We start from the raw sequence: 20350 nt of genomic DNA, 5'->3' as shown, positions 1-20350 counted from the left end.
GAAGTGGGTGGTGAGTCTTGCTGTGTGTCCTCCTCGACCACCTCTGCTCCTCTCGTATATCCTGTGCAATCCACATATCCTGGGGAGATGCAGAGCAGAGGGAAAGTCAGAGGCTGTAAATCAGGGCATCGTAATGTTGAAAGTAGCAGGCCTATTCCAGTGTTTTTAGCCCACTGCTATGTCATTGTCGTCAATGGAACTGTCAGCATTCCATTCTTCTGCTAATCATTATGTAAACCAAAAATAATTAAAGTTTCACTGGTTTCTCTGGGCTTTGGACCTGAAATTTGTACAAAGATATTTACAGCAAAATCAATTATTATATCATTATTTCCTCGGCAATTGGGCTGCCTAATATTCAGCTAAGGCATACAATGCGCGTAATATATGGGATAAATGATGGCATATACATATTTTTACTTTTATCAAATTACATTGAAAATACATTATTTACCAACAAATCGATGCATTTCAAAAACAGCATTAATTAACTCATAAGATATGTATTAGGTTTTCTGTACCTCATTTTCTGCTGTTCAGCCACTAGATGGCAGTAGCACCTTATGTATATTTTTGAAGCCTACAAAAAAAAGGTCCATGCAATAGCTTTCAATTTATTTTTACCTGAAAATAATTATTACTTAGTAATGCAATGTGGCCTTTTGCACATTTTATATTTTTTCTGCTGTGCGGAAAGAAACGAAGCAGTGTGTGTCCTTTCTGCTTGCTGCATTTTGCTTTAAGTGTTCAATTATTTATTTATCTCCTCTTCCAAAAGCTGCTAGACGCAGGCTCAGGACCACTGCACAGAACGGTCCCAGAACCTCAGAAAGTCTGTTTGTGCTTCACACTTGGATTCTGAATATAGCTCGTCGGATGTTATGCTGGCCCGTGTTTACGAATGTGTGCGTTGTCAATTTCAGACCCGGAGCTGCCAAACTACCAGCAACGAGCCAGAAATAATCCAAATGAATCTATCCGTCGGATCTCAGAAAATCGATGCTTAAACATCAGTGTTGGGAGGCTAGACCATTCTGACATGCTGATCAGCCTTTCAGAAAAATGCCCCCATTAAGATAATAAATACTGCTGCTCCTCACACGAGGGCTTCATCATTTCAATAAAATCGACTTTCGTAGGAAATAAATATTAAGAGCAGTGCTTAATTTTTATAGGGCTGGTTAGATTGCAAAACGTTATTGCAACTGCGTCTTCCTGTTTATTATTTTTCTACGGAAATGCTCTGTTGGGGGAAGTGGGCGAGACACTGTTAGCCAAGCCACAAGTGATTCAAAACACTGCGGCAAGGATGATACTAAACCGTCCCGGCTCTCCTTCACTCCCTTTACTGAGAGAGCTTCACTGGCTTCCAGTGAACAAAAACGGTCCTTTTTTATTTAAGATCTGTTGCCTCACATTTAAAGCTCTGAATGGAAAGGGTCCTCTTTACTTACAAAAGAAGCTCATTAAACAGATCTCGGGCTGTAATCTTAGATCCAACTCATTAGCCCTGCTAAAGATCCCCCATATACGTCTCACCCGTACCGGGGGCAGAGCTTTCTCCTATGTTGCCCTGAAGTACTGGAACCAGCTCCCAATGGCCCTACGTAAATGCACTTCCTACTTGGTTTTCAGGAAACAGCTGAAAACTTTTTGGTTCTAACTTACATCCATTAATTGCTTCCTATTTTCTGCACTCATTGTTCGCTAAGTAAGCGCCGAGATGCCCCCGGGTGAGTCAAGCGCTATAGAAGAGTCCCTAACATAACAAAACAACATAACATAACATAATATGGTGTTGAGTTTGATGGACAGGTGAGATCTATCTATACTTTTTTTTCTCTTTCAACGTGACAGTTCATACCTTAGAAAACAGTACTGTTGCCACAACATAAAACTGATAGCTCTTTATTTGTGATTCATGTCTAACACTTTCCCTACATTATTGTAAACCGTGCGCGCAGCTGTCATGGTGGTGTATTCACTCTCCTATAATTACAGTTTCGTAGACTTTAGATAAGATGCAACAGCTGTATCTGCCCTGCTCAACACTGCTATCGATGTCATTGTGTGCAAGTGAAACTCTCAGAGAGGAGTGCAATTGGTATCAGCACTGAACTCCATGAGCAGTGCACGACTCCCCCGCTACGGGGGAGGAGCGTTGCCCCACTGCACAAAAAGGAAAAATAAAATGACAATAATGTATCGTTAATATCATTTTATTTTTCCTATTGCATGCAGCCAGTGGCATACGTGCAGTGTGGGCAGGGCTGACCAGAACAGCGGAGGAGTGGTTTGCACTCCCAAAGTGCGCATGAACTGTTTGGCCAGCCCTCTTGGGCCAACCAAACAGTTGATGCACACTTTTCATGTTCCCCATCAGGCTGCATTACATGGCCTTGTCAGGAACATGCACAGACTGACTGTTCACGTCTAAGTGCCGAACCACGGCGCTCTGACCAATCACAATGCTGCATTGCAGCATTGTGATTGCTCAGGGGAGCCTGTGTGCCAGGTGCTTCCTGCTGCTGAGCAGACTGGAGAAAAGAAGAAGGAAGAGGACACAGGGGAAGCAGTGTTCGGCCATTCCAATGAAAGTGCTTTTTGTTTTCTAATTAAAACCCCCCTGGCCTCACCACCTCGGTCCGGTAGCCGTCGCTACTTACCGGTATCTGCAGTGAACTCTGTCAGCACTAGAACTGGTATCGGCACTGCACACTGTGAATAGTGTAGCTGGTATCTGCATTGAACTCTGTGAGCAGTGCAGTTGGTATTTGCACTGAACTCTGGTATCTGCACTGAACTTTGAGCAGTGCAACTGTTATCTGCACTGAATTCTGAGCAGTGCAGCTAGTATCTACACTTAATTTTTTGAGTATTGCAGCTGATATCTGCAGTGAACTCTGTCAGCATTACAACTGGTATCTGCACTAAACTCTGCAAGTAGTGTAGCTGGTTTCTTCACTCAACTCTGTGATCAGCGCAACTGGTATTTGCACTAAACTCTGGTATCTGCACAGAACTCTATGAGTAGTGCAACTAGTATCTGCACTGAATTCTGCAAGTAGTGAGTGTAGCTAGTCTCTGCACTCAACTTTATGAGCAGTGCAACTGGTGTCCGCACTGAACTCAATGCGGGTGGTTCCTGAATGAGAGCGTTATGGTGTTGCCCCACTGAACTTGCCCTCTCCCCACCCCTGTATTAAAGATGATGAATGGTGCTAAAAAGTAGACATCAGTTTTTTTCTGCCGCTGTGCTTTTTTTTCAGACAGAGTCGCATCGCGGTGCACACTGCTGGAGTGCTGCGGCTGCAGAATCATGAGCTTGTTACTAGGTGCAGGACAGAACCGGCCAGTCCATTGGGGCTGAGGGGCCACGCCCCACCACCTTTCGCCCCTCATGAACAGTGTCTGTCAGGCTGCATAAAGGTCAGCCTGACAGACTCTGTTAACTTTCAGTTCAAGCAGCCAGGAGCCAGCCATGCACATTTAGCGCAGGCTCCTGGCTGCCTGAGCTGAACTTTGTTGGGCTGAGGAAGTCACAGCTCCTATGGGCATGACGTCCTCAGCTTAGCAAAGGTCCCCGAGGCCCTCCCCTCAGTGACAAGGGTCAGTGGAGTAACGAAAATTAAAGCCCCCCCCCTGCAAGGTGCACAGAGGGGCCGCCACTCTGGATATAATCCGTAGCTGTCAGGCCTGAGTACACTGCTGAGGGGGCCCCCTGCAGCTCGGGCCCCCCTTGCCCCATGGGGGCTGCGTTGGCCTGTTTTACGCCCCTGCCGAGGGGTGGCATCACTAATTGCCTCGCACCTGGCCGCTTCAGTTTTAAGCCCTGAAGCCCCCGGGTCGAGTGTCAATCAGTGACTCTTCATCACAGAGTGGGGTGGGGTCAGCAGTCTCACTGACCCCTTCCCACTCTGTGATGATGCTGGGACTGCTGCCTTCCCTCATTGGCATACCTTAGGTAAATCAATGTGGGAAGGCAGCAGTCCCAAGCCTTCTGGAACCTCTGAGGCAGAGCTGGCTGCAGGATAAGTGTTTGTTTTAGTTTGAACTGTTTGGTGCATGCATGTACATATGAATGTTTGGTGACGAGTGTTGTGAATGGATGTGTTTGTGTACGTGTATGTATGAATGTTTGGTGAAGAGTATTGTGAATTAATGTGTTTGTGTGCGTGTCTGTGTGTATACATTTCTTTAAGTGTTGTGTGTATGTGTGAGTGAGAGTGTCTCCCGTCCGCTGCCATCCCTCCAAAACTTACCGACCCCCACTGATGCGGGACATACATTTTGACAGCAGAGCATACTTGCTGGGTCTGCTCTTGAGTTTAGTGTGCATGTCAGGTTGGAGATTTTCTTTAGTCGACCAACCTGACATGCGTACTGGAGGCCTCTCCTCCCTGCACAACTTGAGGAGCCATGGAATCGCAGCCGGGCCTCCATGGTCTCCTCCGGAGCACTGTTTGTGACTGCTCCTGCCAGTCCAGGCATTGCTTTCCTACTATTGGGAGCGTGTCTGGATTGGCTGAAGAGACACAAGTGGACCAATCTAGTGGTTTGACAATGTGGGGTGGGAGGTTTATGTTCGAGAGGCATGTCCAATCACTGTGTGGCTATGTGAGTCCATGCTTTGATTGGTAATTTTCTCTCCATTGCTGTTCCTCATGCACAGTGCACTGCGTGTGGCTGCATGAGACAGCAGTGAAGAGGACGATGGCCATGCAGAGCCTGCATGGGAGAGACTGCGTATTGCTCCCTTCATCTGCAAGGAGTCCCTCGTTGTGGATTACAGGTGTAGTGATCGGTCCGCGGCTTAATATCCTGTGATTCTGGGCAAGTAATCAAATTTCCCCATGCCTGTAGAAATGAATGTGTCGTTGTGTAATGTGGTTGGTGCTCATGTAGAGCGCTGGCCTCCAAGACCTTTGGATCGAGTATGGCCCATATTTAACTGAAAAATAAGGGGACCATATCAACTGAAACACATGTGCCTTAGTGCAATGCCGTGGGGTGGATTGTAGTGCCCCACAATCCCCTTGGTGGATGTGGTCATTCAAACTGAAAGCCTAATTTTTTGCCTTGACCAGGCTGTGTTCTGTAGCATTTCCCCATGTAGTTGATGATGCAGAGTAGAGCATCAGATTCAGTGGTTGTGGTTGTACTGAAGGACTAATTTTTCCCTTGTCCACTCTACAAACAGTGTTTCTTTGTTTTCCTCTTGCTGTCGCACCAAGGTCTGTGCAGATGTTTTTTTGTTTGACTCGCTTTGTACGAGTGGTTACCCTGCTGATTGGTCTGTTTGTAGTCACGGTCCTGAGTTGTTGAGACGGGAGGACTTCACTGCGGGCCGTGCTTTCATCCCCCTATTTGCTTTCCTTATGATTGCACTGCGGGAGCTTGTTGCTGTGCCTCTCAGCTGTAGGTGTTACATCCACATTCTGCGGCTGGATCCCAGTGCAGTCAACACACTGCAATGGCACGACAGCACGAACCGCATCCGTTGGGCCCTGATATGTAGGTCCTTCGCTCACTGAGCGGCAAGCACGTGCAAACAGCTGCTAATTGGCGCTCTTTTTAAAAAGAATTCTGTGGGAACTACCCGGTCCCTCGCTTTTGTCTGTTGGGCTTGCTTGCTGGCACCATGGCACTTAAGGCCAGCTTTTGCGCCCCACCACATTCAGATATCACTAGCCACCCATGTCTCGTTGAGCACTGCAGTTTGTATATGCAGTGAACGCTGTCAGCACAGTGGTGTAAAGAAACTTGAGGAGACCCCTCCAAAGTTCATGAACGTCACAAACTCCAGACCCAATCGGGAGTTCTCAAGCCAGGGGACCACCGCCCATGCACGGTGCCGGGGGGGCCCCCCTGCACCTCGAGGGCTAATGTCAGGCAACTGTGTCAGCAGTGTAACTTGTATCTGCACTGAATCCATGAGCAGTGCAGCTAGTGTCTACACTGAACAATGTCAGCAGTGCAACGTGTATCTGCACTGAATTCCAGTAGACTGGTATTCCAGGTTTGACCTGAAACGGGATTAGATTATTATATTTTTTTATTTTTTAGGCATATAACTGTATTTTATCTTTAGCATGTGCTTTTATAGTTTTAATATCTGAAACCTAATAAATATTATTTGATTTGATTAGAAGTTTACCGATATTTGTGGGCGCATATCTACCTGCAACACGACCAGTAAACGGACGAGAATAGGGAAGTCATCTGAAAAATGGTGTGGCAACTGATTTCTCCATGTCTCACCTTATAAACGGCTGGTAGTCCCATGCCTAATTATGGGCCCCTTGTTATCTGTCCATTCATCAGTTCCAACAATAATTCTGCCTTATTACCATACTGTTGCTTAACGAGTAACTGTATGTTTATGTATCAAAATGGAAGAGATGAAACAGCCTGAACCTTTCCTTTGTATACACCTGCGCCTTTAAGGCTGAAAAACATGATTTTTATACAGTTTAAGCTATAAATGAGTTATAAATGGAGACACTTCTTTCTAGGTTTGAAACAGGATGCTAAACTATTCCTGCGAGATTGCCTCCTCTGCTGAAATAAATCCTTATCTCCTGCCCTTTCCGTTTGTTGTCTCTTCCCAGTAAATCTAAGATGAGTTTAATTACCCATGTTTACAAAAAGACAATGAATAACACACATCCACAGTTCGAATGTAACAGTCTATGTGATCGGGCACATCACCTCATGCAATTGCTTCACCCCAGAACTGAAGCAAAACTGATGAAGAGCCGCCTCTAACACTATGGGGCATGTTCACAAGGGAAAAAGTGTGGTGTTAAGCAAACACTGCTAATGCCACGCTCCACTAATCTGAAAATGCAGGGATGCGCTGTATTCACAAGAATGCGGCCCACCCCTGCGTTTCTCCTAGCATTAGCGCTAAATCTAGCTGCCTAGCGCCAATGCAGGCATCCTTGCACCTTAGTAAAATGGTGTCTGCATTGGGGGGGAATGATTGTCTGTGTGCCGGAAGGTGTCCCTTCTGCACATGAACAATACAGAATGGCGATTTGTAACACTTATGTGTGCTGCATGGTGCAGCACACATAGTAGATGCAAATCGTAATTTTTTTTAAACTAAGCATTTCTCCTCTTTTCAGCATATTGAGACCAAATTTCCCCTGGTCTTAATTTTGGTGCTGCCTCCTATTTACACCATCCTTGTAAATGGGGGCAGTGTCAAAATCAATGGGTGTTGTGGCAGACCGCCCACCACAACACCAATTACACAACCATTTCACGCTAAGTGTAGCGTGAAAGGGGCCCTTCTTTACAATGGGCCGTGAAGCCACTTAACATGGCTTAACAGCGCCTTCTAAATAAGGTGATGGGTTTATCGGCACAGGAACGTCATAAAATGTTTCTTTCCTGTAGCAATCGGGGCTTGTATAGATGCCGCTAAGAGCTTTGATTATTGACTTACAGAAGCTATTTCTGTGGTCGAATTTACAGCATATATTTTCAGCAAAACAAAAAATACAAAATACGAAATATTCATCTTGCACAAAAATAGAAGATTGTTTAGCAAAGAGATTGGCTTGTTTTATATTATTTAAACAATAATATTTTCTGATAAACTATCTGGAGTGATAATCTCAGGTAGTCCAAACACTGCTGATAAACTCTTTACTGTTGACTCAGAAACCAAACTCCCATAATTGTCCAGTGTGACCTCGTTCTCTAAACAAAAGGAATGGTAAAATGATCGCTGTAGACACCACCATGCCCGCCTTACTGTTCTTGTAAATAGAGCCTTGCAGATACCTAACAATGGACGTGCAACAGTCATCTAAAACTGAATGCTAGTAAAACAAAGCTGTTGATGCTTGGCAAAAATATTTCTCCCTTGAACAATATTCTGTAGCCACCTACCACTGCAACACAAGTCAAATGCCAGTGGTCAAAAGGTGCTGCTGTCAGCCAAGGTCAAGGCTGTGTCCTCATGCAGCTTGCTCACCTCCCCTTCTGGAAGAAAGGTCTTCATTTCCTCCCTAAAGAAAAGCATGTATTGGTGGTTACCTCCTGAGTACTATCAAAAGTTGACTATTGTTATAGCTGTTTTTGGCGATCCGGAGGTACTCCTTGGCTATTGTACAATTTATGCGAAAGTTGAGCGATGCTTGTGCTAGGGATTTGTGTTAGACATGGCATCTTCCGTGTGGTTTTCCCCATAACGCTTTGCCTTCAGAGCTCCTCTTTTTGCTGACTGGCCTTTTGCTGTCCTTCGGACTCTGTGCACTTTATCACTGCCAACCAGGGCTAAAGTGCCTGCGCTCTCTCCCTAAAACATGTTAGTTGGGCTTAAACTCAATTGGCATCTTTAATTTACTTTCAAGTCCCTAATAGAGTGGCACTACCTGTGTCCAGGACCTGTAAATTAAATGCTACTAGTGGGCATGCACTGAAGGGGCTGACCTGCTGCCTGCTACCCTCTTGCCTGGGTGAGAAGATTACTGGACATGCAACTTTATCCTTGAACCCAGGATACCAGAGTGACTCTAAAGGCTAGTCTGCTGGCTTCCTGATCTGAGCTTCAGGGACATAAAAGGCTCTACAACTTCCTGCACCAGCCCCTGGACCCAGCTACAGTGGGTTACTGACCCCCAAGGGGTGACCCTCAGGTCCTGGACCCTTGGTGTGGCCCAGTGAGCAGAAATCAAGTTTTGGGCTCTTCAAGACAGTGATCAGTCCTGTTCTTATCAAGACCTCGCCGTTCGCACCGCGATTTAGCCTGAAGCTCAGTCAGCCTGACTCTTCGCGCTCCAGCATCTACCGTTCATGGGGCCTGCCAACGCGAAGCTCCATCGCCGTCTGCGTGTGATGCCAGCAAGCTCTTCGTGCAACGTGGTCAGCCTCCTGTGACACTCTTTGTTCCTGGTAGACCACTCCAATGCGAGCGGGCTCCCAGGCTCACCACAGTCAATCACAACGTTGCAATGCAGCATTGTGATTGGTTTCAGCACTGTGGTTCGGTTCTCATATGGGGCCTAGGAGGCTTGCATGTTCCTCACCAGGCTGTGTAAAAGAAGCCTGATGGGGAACGTGAGGCCCGGCCAAACAGTCCTGCGCACTTAAGGAATGCAAACCAGTTCTCTCCCTGCTCTGGCCAGCCGTGCCAGAGAGCCATTGACTTCAATTGGAAAAATAAAATGATGATGATGATACTTTTTATAATTTTATTTTTCCTTTTGAGCAGTGTGACAACCCTCCTCCCACTTAGCTTATGAGCCGCCACTGGTAGATGGTGATATTGCCCACGTTTTCTAGCCTAATGTACTTAGTGACATCTCATGGGTGGGGCCAAAGGGGTCCCTTGGCCCAGCTATATACCCCATGCCCCGAGTATCCTATATGACTACAGCTGGAGGGCCCTGCTGCCTGTGGAGTTTTAAGGCATATAGGCATGAGCTGAGCATGCTGTAGACAGCATACTGATAGAAGTGAAGAGGCAAGAAACGGAGGATCTCCCCGAGTTGTAATCAGTGTTTCTTTACCAGTGTTGTTTCAAGCCAATCATGTATATGGAGCATTATAAGTAGCAGCAAAACTCTATCAAAGTCAGAGTGGATCCCCATGAAAACAGCATTAAATGTGTTGCTACGCGCCCCAGCCTGTCCGGTTAGTCTTCATTGCTGGGGCTGCATAACGTTCCTTGTTCCATTACACAAAAAGGCTTTGTTTATGAAAAGTAGTGGCTTATGCGTGCATATTTACAGATGATGCAATAATACTTCTACAGTTTAACCCCTCTTCTGCGCTGAACATTCCGTGCTGGTGCGGAACGTTCAATTGCGCGGGCGGGGCCGGAACGTTCAACGGACGTGCGCAGCTCTACCGAGGTAGTGCACGCAACGTCCGCTGAACGTGGCCAGCACTGAAGGGGTTAATAAAGTTACTCATGGCAAGAGTCCTTTCCAAGTTGCACTTGTTCCCGGATTAAACCCTGTGGAGGCCCTAGAAAGTCAAAATTTCACCCCACGCCCCGGCAAATTATCTCCTAAAACCCAAGCACTGGATTTTGTTTACAAACTAACATCTGCCAGAAGATGAGCTTGTAAGCGAAAAACTATGATGTGAATCTGATGTCTCTGGTTCATGTACTTTAAGTTGTTAATGGGTACATTACATTAATACGGTATTTTCTCTGTAGATTCTTTAATGTAACGTTTACTTTTCTTTGAGTTGATTCATTTTTACTCTATCTTTTGGAAACAATATTTAAGAAAGTTTGATTGTAATTTTCTTTCAAGATGAAATCAACATTATTTTCATCAGTTGTCGCGAGGTCCCTAAAAGGAGTGGGGCCCATAGGTCAGTGCCTACTTTGCCTATTTGGTAATCCGGAACTGGTAGCCCTCTCTTCCAAAGGTACCTTGTGTGACACCTACACCAGATATGAATTGTTATTTTGAGCAAACATAACGCTGCATTATGGAACATGGAGCATCTCGTTTAACATTTAAAGACAGGCGGGCAACTAGAGTCAAATTTTGGGGGGGGGCTGAAAATATTTCGGGGGGGCTAATTCTTCCAAACATAGACAGAGTGGATGTAAGAAGGGGCGAACACACAACAAAAGCCTCATTTACACGTAAATGGTCTTTTAAAGACCTGTTAAGTACTCGAGTGTGGCTGCAATTAAATGCTCGCCAGCCCGCGAAGCTGTCTCCGGCCGGGCTGACACACACGAGGGGGGGGGGTTGAAGCCCCGGGAGCCCAATGGGTGTTGCGCGCCTGTTTAAAGAAACACACCAGCATGCGAAGAACTTTCTGCCAAAAAGGCGGGCATGACTGAAGGTCTGATGAATGGCACTGGGCCTCTTAGCAACTTGTTGCTTAATAGGGCTGTGTTATCTGGGCACCCCGTTTGCAAGCCCCACTACCCCCAACTGTCCTAAAAAGCACTTTATGTTCTGGGATTTTAGTCTTTTAAAAATCATTATAGGTACGGGTTTAGGAGTCCAAGCATGCATATTTCTGTTGTGTCACTGGACACTATCGCTTTTCACGATTTCTGAATTTGATTACAGTTCTTCTTTTTTTGGCTTTAAGCGGGCTTTTGATACTATTTAAATAGCCATATAAGCATGAAAATCCTGAGGCTTGAAAAGCAGGATCAGCGATTTTTATGAAGTCAGACAGCTATGTTTCCCTAGGTGTGAATACCTCGAACATTCATGGCTAAAACTTTGCATTTTGGGACTGGTCCTACATTTGTAATAAGCAGAACAAAAGATGTGTGGGTCTGCACACACACTTGTGACTTTAGTGTCAGAACAAAAACAGAGGTGAGACCAAACAGAGTCTAGAAAAATGTGTAAACTAGATATGCTTGTTGGTGCCTACACCCAAATAAGATATATTTCCTTAAACATTTGTAGGCATATTATCGCGATGCAAACAGAGACACTTTTGGAAACTGTAAAAGCAGTCGGATCGCCAGTCCAGTGAACATCTTATGCCATTGGTTTGTGTATGTGCCTCTAGGTAATAAAATGATAGTGCTAGTAGAGGTCAAAGGGTTTTCGGAGGGGAAGAGTCACTATAGCAATGTTTACTTACATCGCAGGCACTTTAAAATGTGGCTATTATGAAATTTAGGCTGAAATCAATTTATAACATTATGACTGTAGGTAACAAATTCATGCTGCTGGTGTAAACATATCTAATATTTAACAATGTTGGTAACCAGGTATAACTAAAGAGCGCTCAACCTTTGTCATGGGTAAGTATACTGAACCAATAAATCTAAATCTAAGGGGTGCCCTGAAGGGAAGAAAGATAGGTTACCAATTCTATCTTATGTTAATCCTCCAAAGAAGACTCATAATGCGTTCGAGGGCTCCTCCCCGGGCACACTGGGGGTGCATTGGAGAGTCCATAAAGTATCCGGTGAGACATTGGACTCGCCGGATACTTTGTGGACTCTTTGGTGTGCTTTTGGTGTGCCCGGGGAGGAGTTTTTGAATGTAAATATATCTAACTTGAATTTTATTTTGAAATATGTATATGCACTTTTGAAATTGCACAGTTGGCACTTCAGATAATTTGCTTCAATACAATATGTATTAAGAACTTTATCTGTCTTCTCTTTTTTTTAGGTAGTAATTGAAACCTGCTTGTGTAATTACAGATTCTGGAATTTAATGTGAATGATACTGTGAAATACATATGCATTTTCTGTTTTGCACTTTGAAAATTGCACAGTTGGCACTTTAAATATTATGCTTCAGGAATCGTATATATTAAGACGTTTTTCTGTCTCCTTAATTGTTATGATCGTTTGTGCTGTATTGTTTTCTATGCAGCAAGAAACCAACATTAAATAAAAACATTTATCAGCAATTCACATTCTAGGAAAAACGAATTCATCAGCAGATCTCAGCAGGCACTATGAAGAGTAGTACATGACAAAATCTTAAGGGATATTTTTCGAAGCATGGGGAATTCTTTCCATGGATCTCTTTGCTACAAGAGAAAAAAAACGTTATGGCTTCGCCTCCAGGCTCCCAGAACAGGGATCCCTAGAGAATGCTCTTTTGATTGAATGGTTGAAGCCATTACTCTACGCCTTTCCACTAATCTCATTAAAACCAATGGTGATTCTCATACTTCAAGATTCACATTGAAGAAGATTCTAATAGCACCAGATTGGCTGAGATAGTGGTGGTACCTGGGCCTGTTACAAATGTCCATAAAAGCACCTTAGAAGTTACCCACCAGGCCGGACTATTAACAAAACTACAAGGTCAACACCTGACCCTTCATTAAATTTGGCTGCATGGCTCCTGAGATCAGATAATATGGCCATCTGAATCCAATACCACCTCGTATGGAAATCTTAAAGGAAGCTAAGCGTACGTTGACAACAGAATGTTATGCACGTAGGGTGTAAGAGGTGATCAGTGCGCCTATCCCGGAGATCTCAGGCTGTCCCATGTCAAAGGTGAACCGTGCGCCTATCCCTGAGATCTCAGGCTGTCCCAGGTCTAAGGTGATCAGTGCGCCTATCTCTGAGATCTCAGGCTGTCCCAGGTCTAAGGTGATCACTGTGCCTATCACCACCAATACTACCAACACCAATACCACCACCAATACCATGACCACCAATACCACTACCACCACAAACATCACCAACACCACCAATACCATCACCAATACCACCACCACCACCAATACCACCAACACCACTAGCCATACCACCACCACCAATACCACCACCACCAATACCACTAACAATACCACCACCACCAATAACACAATCACTAATACCACCACCAATACCACCACCATCACCAGCAATACCACCTCCACCAATACCAGCAATACCACCACCAATACCACCACCAACAATAACAATGCCACCAATACCAGCACCACAAATACCAATGCCACCACCAGTATCGGTACCACCACCACCAATACCAATACCACCACCACTAATACCAATACCCCCACCAATACCACCACCACCAATACCACCACCACCACCACCTATACCACCATCACCAATACCCCACCACCAGTGCCACCTCCCCCACCAATACCATCAATATCCCCCAGCCCCCCAGCCCCACCCCCCAGGCCAGCAGACCCAGGACTGAGGATTGGCTATTCAACTACCAGGCAACCATGAGCCGTCCCCTTACACTAGCCCAGGCCCCTTAAGGCCTTGCTGAGTGCACCCAAAATCATTCTCCTCCATCTTGTTAGTTGCAGCCTCCCTGTACCCCAGATTACAGTGAGCAGAGTCCAGGAAGTGGTAAGGAAGCAGACTAGTGCTGTCTCTTCCCCAAAACAAAAGTTTAAAAAAAATGATTTTCCCTTTCTGTGATTTCTGTCTTTGCCTGTGGTTGTTACAGTTTAAAAATTGTAGTTTTAACCTGCCTGTGATTGGATATCTATCTATCGCCCTCACTCTATCTATCTATCTCCCTCACTCTATCTATCTATCTCCCTCACTCTATCTATCTATCTATCTCCCTCACTCTATCTATCTTTCCATCGCCCTCACTCAATCTATCTATGTATCGCCCTCACTCTATCTATGCATTTTTAATACAACAACCATTCCGATTTTGAGAGGAGTAAACATTTCAATGCCCATTAGATTCCCCATGTTAGACTAATGTTCTGATTTGTTACCTTTGCCTCAAATTGTAAAGCGCTCTGATAGCCTTCAGGATCAAGTTCGTGCTGTATAAACTTTATAAGTAAAAAAAATTGAAGGTGGCTCATGCTCTAAGGAGTTTGATACGCAAAGTAAATCTATCTATTTATCTATCTATCTATCTACACATATACATACATACATTATTTATAAAATCTTTGTGTGCAGTTTGAGAGTAAAAGAGTACATTTGTAATTATCTACAAACACATTCTTGCACACAAAAGAATTTGTAGCAATTACCCATCATAGGCGGACCTAAAACTTTTATCTGTCCCCTCATGTTTGCTTCTCATACCCAAAAAAACAAATATTTGCAGAGATGCCCGCTGTGTGCGCATGCCACAGCCTGTGCTTTTACTGGAAAGTAATGGAATTGCCTTTGAGCTGAGACCACAGTGAAGAATGACTTTACAAGACAGAGAGGTCTTATGTATACAGGGAGCCTGACTGACTGAAAGCCGCTGGGGTAGGATTCACCCATGATGCTAGGAAAGGCACAGCCGGGGAAACGTACACTTGTTAGTGGAAGTCCTTTTTATTATTTCATATTTAGTAGATGTTTTTTGTCTTTGTATATGAAGTGTGACATGCCACCCTAGTTGTTTAGTACGCATTCAACTGAATAGAGAGAACTACACATGATTACTGCAGTTTTTGTGCAACGTAAATTGAGATTGATGGGACCATTTTGTTTCGAAGATGAATTTCCGCTGTTTTCAAGAGTAAAGTAATTGTTGTGTCTGCAGATTTCAGCTGAGTCTCTTAAAATACTACAGCATTACTGCCGGGCTTGTCATCTGCTGATTAAAGTGTGCTTGTAAGCATTTTACATCAGCTATGTTAATTCCAGACCGCAGACTGGAACACAAGAGAGCATACATTCACCATGACAATTAATCTTGCAAAACATGTTTCTTCTTTCCTAGAAGCAAACTTTGCAATCTCTTATCCTCCCAGGACAACAGGAGTGTTCACTGACTCATGTGCTTACTGCAAGTTTCTGATTGCTCTTGAAAATACTTGTCAAGAACACATTGTTAGGAGAAAAATGTTAATTCAAGGTCCAGTCCACTGTGCTTCTCCCTTGGATCCCTCCCTCCATCCTCCGGTCCTTGCCTCCTCCCTCTGGCCCTTGCCTTCTCCCTCACCCTGGATAGTAATATCTGAACATCTATCCAGTAACTCACTTTGCAGTTGGTTATGATGAGCCACGTGACAGGTACTGTGATGGACAATTGTGGAGTAAATAAAGATGCAGGGGGGCAAATAGCATAGTGAAACAGGATCAGATTTATTCACCAGGTAGTAGTCTCAGGTTACAGGTAAAGATGGTAAGAAGGAAGTCCCACTGGGAGCATCCTTGCATCTCAGCCAACACATTCCAGCTGAAACTCGCTCAACCCATGCACACATCAGCATTCTAGTAAAGATGGTATGAAGGAAGCAGGAATGCCCCACCGGGAGCAGCATCCTTGCTGCTCAGCCCCTGCACTCATCTGACACTCTCTCAAACCATGTACACACCAACATTCTAATTACATCACAGTCGCTTTGGCTGAGCAGCAGGGGACATAACACTATGGGGAGAATGCATGGCATAGATGAAGATACCACAAGTTCGTCACATCTAACTTCCAGATTATCAATTGATAGGGCTGTGTTTTGATGTACATGACTTTGAAGCTGTGGAAAGGAACATTCTTTTAAAGTAGATGTGTTGATTTTTTGCTAGAAAGGATTTACCCTGCCAGTTTCTGTTTACCGATCTTTAGCAGCAGCAAGCACTACACATTCGATATAGCACACGAATGCTGAACTGATCATCTTTTCATTTTTGATTGCACAGTGATTATGGATATGAACGTCATAGCAACGGCCAGTGCTTACCTGCATTTTGGTACAATCCATCATCCTTGTCAAAAGATTGCAGTTTTGGCCAGAGTTATCTCAACAGCACTGGGTAAGTGAACCTTATTTCCATGATGAAGATTGAAAGAATTTACAGACTTTAAGGGGCATAACTTGTTCAACGCGCTGATGTGGTTTCTTAAATTTTTCACTGCCAATTTATTCCTTATTTTCTAGAAATATTGTTTGAAGTTTTGTCTATAATAATAGCAAACGATCTCACAATGGAGGGCTAGTCTAGCTTTTAACTGTCAGATAATCACATGGTACGGTAAACTCATTCAGAATTCCACTTTTTAGTCTTACAACGTTTCCACAATCATTTTTGTGCTGTTTTTACCATACCATTTCCTTATTTTATATCAAAGGTAACTTTTTATGTAGTTATAAAATGACAAGTCATACCTAAACTTTATTTTCTAAGTACAGATAGCCTCTTTTGCATGCTTTGGGCATTCACAATAAAATATTTAAATGTCAATTGTCATTTGCTCAATAGTGGGATGAGCAACATGTAACCGATTTAGGGCAGGTTTAAATTTTAGCAAAATACATGGTATAGGACCATAGACAATTACAATCTAGGTATTAATGTCAAATATAGGGATTCCCCTTAATTGGTCATTGGGGTGAGCCTTACAGAAAAACACAGTCAGAATAATGGATGTATCTTCTTGCTTCTTTGCGAAAGCAGTGCTGCTAATCAAATGGCAAAGAATCAGTGAAACTGTAGACTTTTCATCCTTCTCTTGAAGCCTTAGAGGGAGGGATTAATTTTTGATAAATGGCATGCTGGAGTTGTGCACGTTGAGTGCACGCCCAGACAAAGATTGCTTAAGGGAACTGCTATGTCTAAAGATTTGGAATTCAAAAGGATGGTGTCTGATCTCCCTAGTAGTCACTTGTTGGAAACTGGGTTTCTGGTTGGCATAGGTATGCCCCCCATCCAAGCAGGAATCACAGTCCTAGTCAGGGTAAGTCACAAACACATTCTAAATTAACCTGTTCTCACCCTCTGGGAGCTTGGCACAGAGCACTCAGGCTTACCATAAGAGGTAAAGGGTAAATTATCTGTGCAGCACTTCATACAATAACACAGCGAAAAAACCCCAATACAACTTCACACCAGGTTAGAGAAATATAACTTAATTTAATAAATACAACAAGACCAAAAGAACAAAAATCCAATAAGTTGAACTTGATATATTCATTTTTAAGGAATAAACTGTAAAATAGCACTTAGAATCAATAAACACCTCTTTGGTATATCTGGTAGTACTGGATTGGGGCGAAGTAAAACATTCAAGCCAACCACGATGGAGCATGGGCCGGTTACAGGGACCCACTTAGGCTCGCTGAACAAAATTATCTTGATCCTTGTTGCGTTGAAAAAGATGCAGGGTGCAGTTGAGTGATGCAGCAGGAGTGATCCATCGCCATGCAGCAGGGGTGATGCATCCCCATGCAGCAGGGGTGATACATCGATTTTATCCAGGCAGCAATATCGATACTCCGTGTATCTCCATGTAGCAGAGGTGATGCATCGATCTTATCCATGCAGTTCCAGAGATGCGTTGATTCCGCAGCAGTGGCTCTAAAGGTGATGCACTGGTTCCGAGGGTGATGCACCAGTCCTATTCCTGTAACAACAGCAATGCGTCAATTCTGTTCACGCAGGAGAAGATGTGTCGGTTTTGCTAGGGCAAATACCTTAGGCCCACTTTCAAGGGTCCAGGACTGGGGTGGCACCACTTGGCAGGGAAAACTGACAGATTGTAGAATCTAGATGTAGGGGCAGGATGTCTGGACGTCTTTTATGTCCCTAAGACTTCAAATAAGTAGGCAAGACAGCAAGCACTTGGAGTCACTCTGGGTTCAAGTGATGCAGGTCCAGTCCGTCTCACCCAGGCTGGGGAACAGCAGGCAGCAGGACAGCACAGCAAGGCAGGAGATCAGCAACAGTGAAGCAGAATGGCAGTTCTTCAAAAGCACAGCATTTCTTCTTCGTGACAGGGTCTTCATAGATCAGAAGTGTACTGAATTCATGGTGTCTGAGGTGTAGTACTTATAACCAGTTGTTCCTTTAAAGTGGGGGAGACTTCAAAGAAGTGTCTTTGAAGTGCACAGAGGTCCTCCGCTTCTGCCCTGGCTCCAGACCCACTGTGGCAGGGTATGCAGCCCTTTGTGTGTTGCTGTCTAGAGGGAATATACAAAGTCCATCTGTCACCCAACCCAGACTGAACAGAGACAGGCAGAAGGTACCAAATGACCAAAGTAAGAAAATGGCAACTTTCTAAAAGTGGCATTTTCAGACTTGCAGTTTAAAATCCGAGTTTACCATGAGTTGTGGTTTCAAATTGTGAATCCAGAGACACCAAACATGAAAAGCCTATCTCTTCACAATTGGGAATTACACTTAAAAGATGTAATAATCTGATCCCAATGCTAGCCTATGACAGAGCTAGACCTTGCAGTAGTGAAGAATACATTTGGGAGTTTCTCACTACCAGGGCATGTAAAACCTAAAAGTACATGTCCTGTCTTTTAGATGCATTGCACCCTGACCTCTGGGAAACCCAGGCCATACCTTAAGGGTGACTTATATGCATAAAAAGAGAAGGTTGAGGCCTGGAAAGAGGTTTATCTTGCCAGGTCAGAATGACAGTGTAAACTTCAAAAACAGCCTCTTTAATAGCAGGCCTGAGACATGGTTACAGGGCTACTTAACCCTTTGGGTGCTCATGACACTGTGGCGCTGTGCTCATGACGAGCCGCGGAATGCCCACGCTGGGATAATTTCCCTGCTGTGCTGGGCGTTCCATTAAACGGGCGTGGTCATGAGGAGCTCAGCTTGTCATGAGCACAGCGCCACCGTGCTGCATAACGAGCCAAGCTTGTCGCAAACACCGCAGCACCCCGCGCAGGCCCACCCCCCTGCATCGCGAGGGAATTAGCCCCACGGCAAAGGGGTTAAGTGGGTGGCACAACGAGTGCCACAGGGCCACTATTAGCATTAATTTACAGGTCCTGGGCACAAGTAGTGCACTTTACTAGGGACTTATAAGTAAATGAAATATGTCAATTGGGGAATATTTCTATGTTTAGGGGATCAAGCGCAAGCCATTTAGCAGTCGTTAGCAGTTGTAAAGTGCCCAGAGTCCTAAAGCCAGCAGAAACGATGTCAGAAAAAATAGAGGAGGTAGGCAAAAAGTTGGGGGAAGGCCACCCTAAGGCTGTCAGGTCTAACATCACTCTTCGCCTTTAACTACAATTCTTTAGTTAAATAATTTGGTGTCTATGATTGTAGAGTTTTGTGGGTACTAGGTGCCAGCTCTAATAAAAGTATGACCTCAACTCGAAGCCACCACATAGCGATCAAGATTGCGTTCGAATTTACATGAGAAAGTGCTTGAAGAGCTTGCTTGAAGAAAGATTGGTATAACTTCATGATTCATGTTAGTTAGGAGTCCCGCCAGTTTATTCTAGACAAGACTAGGGATTAGACTTCTTGACAAAAATTCTTTTCAGGAAGGAATGGTTTGATTACTCGAAGGAGTTTTGTTTGAAACTGAATACATCTTTCATGAGGGATATTTTAAAGATTGAAGCCTGAGATTGAGATCCAATGTGACCCACAGAGATTTGGCATTTTTAATATTGAACAAGCTATTCTCCAGTGGTCTCAATGTTCTTGGCCAAATTTCCATATGTGAGGAGTATTTGGAAGTTCGGATTAGTACAAATTTTATTTAGGTTGAATTTGGTTTCAGGTCATGGTTCAATTCCTATGACTGGATCCATTCAAGAATCTTTGCAGGAAAAAAATGTCTTCTGGGAAGGAGACTTTCATGTAGAAATGAGTGTCATTGTATCATCGAAGTGGAGCTGGTGGTCTCTGATTTGTAATGAGCAATTACAACATGTAGACCATTGGATAAAAGTTCACATGCTTGCCCAAAGTGATCGTCCCTCCCCCACATATCAGGTGCATATAACAGGGCACGGTCACTGGGGAGGGTTAACATTTTAACATTAAAATATATATATCATGGTGGTAGACATTAACAAGGAAAACATGCCAGAGAACTGTAAGAGTGCCTTTTTGACTCTAAGGTGTTTAAGTCTAGTTGTTTTTTTAGGGACAACTACAATCAGACATTCCTATTTTTAACTGCTAAATAAAGACTGTGAAGACTTGTAAACCTATTAGAACGTGTTTCTTGGCAACTACACACATGAG

The 20350-nt window shown here is 44.2% G+C and overlaps 1 protein-coding gene across 1 annotated transcript in view; it reads left to right on the top strand.

Moving 5' to 3' along the window:
- LOC144752596 (VPS10 domain-containing receptor SorCS1-like) overlaps positions 1-20350 on the top strand; it is a 1975184-nt gene that overhangs the window by 1418024 nt on the left and 536810 nt on the right. Inside the window, exon 17 of the mRNA XM_078640477.1 lies at positions 16049-16162. Within this exon, the coding sequence (XP_078496603.1) occupies positions 16049-16162 (114 nt within the window). The remainder of the gene's footprint in view (positions 1-16048; positions 16163-20350) is intronic.

The sequence above is a fragment of the Lissotriton helveticus genome, chromosome 5_1 (assembly GCF_964261635.1).
Source record: "Lissotriton helveticus chromosome 5_1, aLisHel1.1, whole genome shotgun sequence".
Lineage (NCBI taxonomy): Eukaryota > Metazoa > Chordata > Amphibia > Caudata > Salamandridae > Lissotriton > Lissotriton helveticus.
This window is presented reverse-complemented; position numbering and strand designations above follow the sequence as displayed.